Below are 8,033 nucleotides of genomic sequence, written 5' to 3' on the forward strand. Positions count from 1 at the left end.
TGGTAAGATTTCAGAGTTGATTTATTCATTTTGATTTGTAGAAATAAAAAAAAGCAGAATCTATCTTAAATGATACAAAACTTATAAATGTTGATGTTGAGAGATAATTCAGTGTATTCCTACACAGGATGGAAGAGATTAGCGTGCAAGCAATCACGAAAACAAATGCTGTTTTAACATGTAATTTAAGGAAATTAGAAGTCTTAGAGAGGTTGTCTCCCCTGGCTGGAGAATCTAAAACAGAATTAAATAATTAGAAAATTTAGAGCAATCGAGTGAGAAAATAAGGGGTCAAATTTTTGTGGCTGGGATGCAAAAAAAATCTTCTCACAAAGGATTGTGAATCTTGACAATACACTAACCCCAGAGGGTTGTAGAAGCATTATCATTGTATGTATTTTAAAGGCAGATTTTTGGTTTCTTGGGAACCATGGGATTTAGGGAGCAGATGGAAAGTGAAGTTGAAGCCAAATGTCAGCCTTGATCAAATTGAATGGAGGATCTGACTCTGCGATTCATGTAGTCAATTAATTACTAAACATGTGGCAAGAGGTTGTTTGGACTAATTAGAGACAAAAAGGTGATTTATACTTCGAGATACAGGGCAAGGCTAGATTTCTCAGTGTCTTTGTTTACAAAGAAAGCGGGCACTGACACAATATCAGTAAAAGAGAAGTTGAGGTAAGCTGTCGGTAAGGATTTTCTAGAGAGGATAGTTCTATTTAGAAGTGGATAACTCAACTGTGCCGGATGGTTTATGCCTCAAGTTTCCTATGGAAACCGAGACAGCAAAACAGCTCACCATTACTTTCCTACATTCAGATTGGGCTAGCTTGTGGGGGAGATGTCAGAAGACTAGGAAGTGACAAATATTGAACCCTTGTTCAAGGACATTCCTAATAACTAAAGGGTGTCCATGATATTGTTAGTGGTGGACAAGATTTTGTGAACAATAATCAAGGGGAAAATATCAGTATCCATTTTGAGAGGACTAGTTAATCAAGGACATCCAGCATAAATTTATCAGGCTTTTTTTGTACATGAATAAACTAATTGAATATCTTGAAGTAACTGAAGGGAAAACAATGGGTAATGTCCAGATAAATTTTAAGATAGTGTTGGATACAGTAAAAGCTGATTAATAAAATTGTGACTAAGAATACGAATGTCAGCTGACGGAAAATATTAATTTAAGGACCAAAGACCATAAGTTCTGCTAAATAGTTATCTTTCATAACTGGAGAAAGCTAGATCGTGGAGTTCCTCAAGGGTTGGTGGTAGAATGACTGCTATTTTTAGTATCTAAAAGTGGAATAGAGACCAACATTTTTAAAAAAAATTGTCAATGCTGTCCAGCTCAGAGCAGTGACAAGCAGTATGATTCAGAGATAGTAAGAACTGCCGATGCTGGAGTTGGAGATGACACAGTGTGGAACACAGCAGGCCAGGCAGCATCAGAGGAGCAGGAAAGCTGACGTTTGATTCCATTTATATCCACCGAATATGATTCCATTTGACTGCAGCAGAGCATCAGGCTAGCGGAGTAGGTGAAAAGAATCAATTTTAATACACAACGTGGGCTATGCATTTTGGCAGAATGAATCAGGAGATCTAATCCACAATTAATAAATCCTAGGAAGCGTGTTATAAGAATGATTTTAAGAGGCATCGGGCCTACTGAGAGAATAGTAAGCACATGGGATCTTGAGCTTCATAATTAAGAATGTTGCCTACAAAAAGCAGGGGGGTTCCACTGAATTTTCATGATGTTCTGGATAGACTAACATGTATTACATCCAGAATGGTTCCATGGTTGAGGGACTTCTGCTGCAAAGTTGGGTTTGTTATGCTGAGGCTCAAGCAGTTTATATTTCTTATCAAATTTCCATTCAAACCAACCATTTTATGATCAGTTTAGACAAGGCAGTCAAACAAGAGCTGTTCCCGTTATCTACAGTAAGTACAAAAATGATAATGGAATAGTGTAGGTCAGATGGGCTTCAGGTTGGTTTCACAGGTTGGCGCAACATCGAGGGCCGAAGGGCCTGTACTGCGCTGTAATGTTCTATGTTCTATTTGTATGGATGAGATTGTGGAACACTTATTAGTCAATGGTACAATAGGGGTGAATCTGTGCAGCTTTGATAAGGGGAGATGCCTGCCAAGTCTGTTAGAAATCTTTGAGGAGGGAACATGCAAGTTGTTCAAAGGAAAGCCAGTGGAGGTGATCTATTTGGATTTCCAGAAGGCCTTTAACAAGGGCTGTGGAGTAGGCTACTAAATAAGGCAAGGGCCCATGGTGTTGGAGGAAAGGTAGTGGCATGGATAAAGATTCTCTGACTGGCAGAAGGTAGAGAATAGGGACAGTGATAAGTAGAGTTTCACAGGACTCTGCGTGGGCATCACACCCATTCAGCCCATATATTAACGGCATGGATGAAGGATCAGAGGGCATTATTCCTGACTTTGCAGCTTCAAATAGGAGGGACAGGTACGATTGAAGAAGAGAGGCTACAGAAGGACTTGGGTGGGCTGAGAGAGTAGGCAAATAAAGGGCAGATGGGATACAATGTGGGAAAGTCTGAGGTAATGCACTTTGGTGGGAAGAATTTTTTTTAGATTGAAGAAATGTTTCGTAGATCTGAAGCACAAAGAATTTGGGAGTCTTTGTTCAGGATTCTGTTCAGGCTAGCATGCATGTTCAGTTGGCAGTTTGGAAGGCAAATACAGAGTTCACAATAATTTCGAGAATGCTAGAATACACCTGCAGAAATGTACTGCTGCGACTATATCGGCTCTGGTCAGATTGCATTCGGAATATTGTGAGCAGCTTTCGGACGGATGCCCTGGAGTTTAAAATCATCCAGAAGTTGTTTACGAGAATGATGCCAGAGATGAAAGGCTTGTCATATAAAGACCGGGTCTGTACTCGATGGAATATTGGAGGACGGGGGAACATTTGACAGAAACTTTTAGGATACTGAGAGATCTGGATTGAGTGGACATGGAGAACATGTTTCCACAAGCAGAAATGTCGTGGTGTCGTGGTGTTATGTAAGTCTGTCTTGTGCCATCCTCCTGTGTCCATGCAGCTTGCCCGTGGGACACAGAGCACAGCGTCAGGCTGAAGAGTTGGCCCTCAAGATAACAATGATCAACGGAAAGCAGGGGGTATTGCCTGAGTAGAGATCAGAGTAAAATGAGGGCAGAATCTGCAGAGGTCTAGCGGAAGAACTGTGAGCCATAGTAGCAGTTGTACGTAGTGGATACTTTAAAAATCGTGACCTCGTGGGATGGAATAGTAGCTTTCCGGTCGCGATTGATAAACTGAATGACGCACGTGGACCTGCAAAAGCCACATGCTCAAGGGATTGGGGGATAACTGAGAGCAGACGAGTAAGATGTAAGACTTTGGTGTATATCGTAATTTGTCTTCCCAGAAAAGTTGTGTTCAATATTAAGAAAAAGATCATATCGGGAATTTCGAAAGGGTGGAGCCCGCTGACTGCAAAACTGGGAAAACCTGATCCCAGAGCATAAAATGTATTGATCGATCAAGAATTGTATTTGCACAGGAATTCCAATGTCAATGTCTTTAACAAAATAAACATCTCTAAAACGACCAAAAAATATCGACATAATAGGACGAACCATAAAGATATTTGCTGAAACAGAAAGAAGAAAAATGATAATTGACTGCTTTCCACAGCGATATGTTCTGCAGTCAGTAAATTCCAGTGAAGTATCACTCCTGCCTTAACTGTAATCTGTTACTCAACTCACAAGGTTGAAAAAACGTCTTTCAGGCTTTCTGCATTTTCATTAGATCTGATTTTCATCCTTGCTCATGCTAAAAGTGCCAATGTGCACAGGAAGCAACTGACTCGTTTTTTTCCTCCTGGACGACTTTAAAGAAATTCCCTGTCCAACTGAACAGCTAAAATGGCTCAAGGTTTCTTTCCAGTTCACATAGAATCTCCACAGTGGGGAAGCAGGCTAATCGAGTCCACACTGACCCTCCAAAGAGCGTCCCATTCCTGGCGCTATCTCTGCATTTCCAATCCTCGAAACTATGGGCAATTTCGCAAACCCAAACCACACAACGTGCGCATCTTTAGACAAGTGGAAGAAACCCACGCAGATACCGGGCGAACGTGCAAACTCTGCGCAAATAGTTACATGCGGTCGAACCCGCGTCCCTGACCGTGTGAAGCAGGATTACCAACCACTGAGCCACCGTGCCACCCAAACTTCGACAAGCTTGGAAACTGCCATCAATTCTGTTGGTATGAATCTTTTCTTCTTCAGATTCTTCCGCCGGTCAACAGTTTATCTGCTTGCCAGAAAACTCAAATTAGTAGATTTCGGCAATCAACGCTCCATGCAGCTTAACTCCTCACATTAGTGCAAAACACCATGAATGCTGGAAATCTGAAAAAGTTCCAAATTGCTGAGGAAGAATCATACTGAATTCGAAAAATTGACTGTTCTTTTTCCCTGTAGGTGTTGAATTCGTTCGTGAATATATACTTCATGACGTTTTAACAATATAGGTCATCTGAACTTCACTAAAATCAAAATCCAAATTACTTTTACTTTAACAAAGTTGTCATAGCCCCAGAGGCTGTTCTCTCATTCGAGAGAGGCGACACGTGGTGGTTTTAACCTGAGGATCACGATGCCACAGCTGAGGAGCGAGGTTGAGAAGGTGGACTTCATGATAACCTCACCGGTGTGCAAATTAAATCCGTGCTTTTGTCATAGCTCTGCTTCGAAACCAACCAAACTGGGGCCACTGACCTCTCACTACTCTCATCTTTCTTGAACAATGCGACATGTATTTCGCTTCACCAAAAGTGGAATGCGCCAAAAGTAACGGGATCACGTGTGAAATATCACCCATTTTGCATGGCGCTGAAGTGAAGGTGAGTGGTTCATAGCGGAATGGAAATAAGGTCAATGTAACAGGATGTGGAATTCATGAACAGACAGATTGGTGGGAGACAAAAGACACATTTTGCAGAACATTCCTGCTCGGGATAATTATTGAGGCCTGAGATATTTCTGATTTCGAGGCCAAAATAAAGCAGGGTTTAATCGAAATTGGGGGAACAGATGGTCTTGGTGTTTGCAGTGAAGAAGTCTCTGAGATTGATACAATTGTTGAAAGTGGGTCAGGGAAACATGGGAAAGAGATTTCAAAATACTTTCGGTTTTGAAGCCATTTGGTTAGCTGTGTACTTCAAGACGAATATTCGATAGTTGAGAGTTTTAGGAGAAAATGATGCTCACCCCAGGTGGTGTAGCATGATTCCTTTGTGTTGCAGATGCGCTGCAGCATCGGCCATTTGGAGGTGGGGCTGGAGCATCTGAGGGCTCTCCATGTTTCCTCAGGGAATGGGGAATTATGGTATCAACGACGAAAAGAGATTTCGAGAACATTTCATGCTACTTTGGCCTCTGTGAGAAATCTGTTCCTGCAAGTTTCACATTTCAATCAGTTTGCTCAAGAAATAACTTATTACATGAATTGATCCAAACATGAATGCGAATTAGAAGATATGGATGCTCCAGGAATGTGGTTCCTGTTGTTTAATATCAATTTTCCCCCAAAGTAATAGTCTTGGAAACCAAAACAAGCCAGTAAGTAAACTGAGATCCGATCAAACCCTGGTCTATGAATATTATTTTTCTTCTGCCTACTGCTTGTTTAAACATGATGACATGCACGCTAAACGTTTTGGTCATTGAATATTATGATGGAAAATGCTATTGATTCTGATATTTGTCTCTCAAGTGCTTTGTAAACTTGATGGAATACAAAAGAGAGTAACATTGAAAATTAAACACCCTGCTCCGGGTCAATGCCAGTTACTCGTAGTTTGCATAATTTTCCATTCAGTGTGAACAAATATTTCACCCCCTTCTTCAGCTCCTCCCTGAACTTCCTCTGCGTTAGTCCGTAGATGCAAGTGTTGCTGCTGGAACTGAGCAGCTGCAGCATAAACTCAACTTGCTGGGTAATATATACCGAGTTACTGTAATATTTGTCAGTGTAATTAATGTTCATCACTGGCCAGTTTAGCGAATGCACAACATATGTCAGCCACAACAGGATGAAATTGGCTGAAATAGTGAAAAGCAAAATCATGGATTTTCTCCGATTCTTTATCTCTGGATCATTCTGATTCTCACTTTTACTCTGGAGGCGCATACGGACTTTATTTACTGAAACAATATGTTTGACAGTTAAAGCATTGAATGTCAGAATGAACAAAAATGGCAAAAGAGGAGTCATGATGCTGTCAAGCCATTCGTATACCTTCCACAAGGGAGAATTCAGATAGGTAGCTGTAGGAACACAATGCCATGGCGTGCTGTCAATGATAAAGGCAGGCTCATCTGCGAAGTAAAATGGAATGCTCCTCAGACAGCTCACCACAAACACAGCGCTGATGACTATTTTGGCTGTTTTATCAGTACAATACATTGGTTGTAACTTCTGATAGCAAATTGTTACAAATCGATCAAAAGTGAAGGCAACAGTGAACCAGACAGAGCAGTCCACAGCTATAATATACATGACAAAGTTTACAATGCAAACAGGAGTCATATATAGGAAACTAATCGGAAAATACATGTTATTGATCCGGTGTAATAGAACATCAATGAAAACCACTGTTAGATCTGCTGCTGCCATAAACACCAGGTATCGAGTGATGCTTTTGGAGAGACCACACTTTCCTCGAGCTAGTATCACAATAGCAACCAAGTTAACTGTAACGACCATGAAATCTGAAATTTAGTTCTATGCTGTCTCAAAATCTTTCCCTTGTTTGCAAAGTCTTGAAGTGTTGATTAAATAGTTCTAAATTAAGTAGCCATGCTCAGGGGGTACACAAATCTATTGTAAACGTGTGAAAAGCAACAAACACACTTACTTTAAATAAAAAGATTGAGTTTCATAAAACCCTAAAGAACTGTGGATGCTATAAATTAGGAACAAAAGCCAAATTGCTGGAAAAGCTCAACACGTCTGACAGCATCTGTGAAGGGAAAAACAGAGTTAACATTTCAGGTCCAGAGACCCTTCCTTAGAGCTACGAATTGTTCAGAACAACAACTGTTCGGAATGAGTTTCATATCTGACAGGGACAAAGTTACCAAAGTAAAAGTAAATATAATGTTTCTAAACAATTTCCAGCATGAAGCACACAGATGCCCATTTGGCATTTTACATTTTCCCAGAAATGTAATATCCAGGCTTCAAATATTCCCTGTTGTTTTATTGTCTGCAAACCTTCAAATCGTTGGGTTATTGTTTATAGAAGTATGAGTGCGCACTAGCCATGTTGATGGGAAGTACACTCACAACATATTGGAATTGTCTTCTTGAGTATAGTCAGCATAACGACTTTGTTGTGTAATTATCTATACATATTGAGAAAATTGGTGTCAGATTATAATATTTTATGGCAGTATGAATCAGGAATATTGTGAAACCAGCCCTCACTGCAAATACTAATTTCAGTCATTCATTCCAAGTCGAAAGATCCCTCTTTAAATTTCAATCTATTCCTAGCCAACAGCTGGCTCGTGGGTTTTGTCAAAACTGTTCCAGATTCGTGTCAGTTCATACAGATTCCCAGATTGTTGATGACGACCGCAGTTTACCTCAGGAAACCTGCACAGTAAATTAAAACCTGAACACAATACAAAATGGAAAATCTGGCGAGAGAAATTCAGGCAAACAGCAGAAATAATCAGAGATAATGGGAACTGCAGATGCTGGAGAATTCCAAGATAAATAATCAGAGCTTCGTTTCCATTTAAACCATCCACAAATATAATGAAATCAAGTTTGGAATCAGGTAACGACAGAAGTGTTTTCAATGAAACAACGGAAAACATGCAGTAATATTATGACTGCTGAATTATTCAATATTCACATTTCATATTCAAATCCAAGGTACAACTTTTTTTCGAAAAGTAGGCGCTAATTTATTTTCAGGACTTACTTCATTGGCACATTT

General features: G+C 40.2%; 1 protein-coding gene across 1 annotated transcript; it reads right to left on the reverse strand.

Moving 5' to 3' along the window:
* Window positions 1-5,842: 5,842 nt before the first annotated feature.
* Window positions 5,843-6,790, reverse strand: LOC132206189 (probable G-protein coupled receptor 139). The gene has a single exon (XM_059639400.1). The coding sequence runs from the start codon at window positions 6,788-6,790 to the stop codon at window positions 5,843-5,845; it is 948 nt and encodes a 315-aa protein (XP_059495383.1).
* Window positions 6,791-8,033: the final 1,243 nt, after the last annotated feature.

Source organism: Stegostoma tigrinum, chromosome 34, assembly GCF_030684315.1.
Source record: "Stegostoma tigrinum isolate sSteTig4 chromosome 34, sSteTig4.hap1, whole genome shotgun sequence".
NCBI classification, from domain to species: Eukaryota; Metazoa; Chordata; class Chondrichthyes; order Orectolobiformes; family Stegostomatidae; genus Stegostoma; species Stegostoma tigrinum.

Excerpts from the sequence above, each read along its gene's own strand:
- LOC132206189 (XM_059639400.1), bottom strand. The coding sequence starts at position 6,790 with ATGGTCGTTACAGTTAACTTGGTTGCTATTGTGATACTAGCTCGAGGA.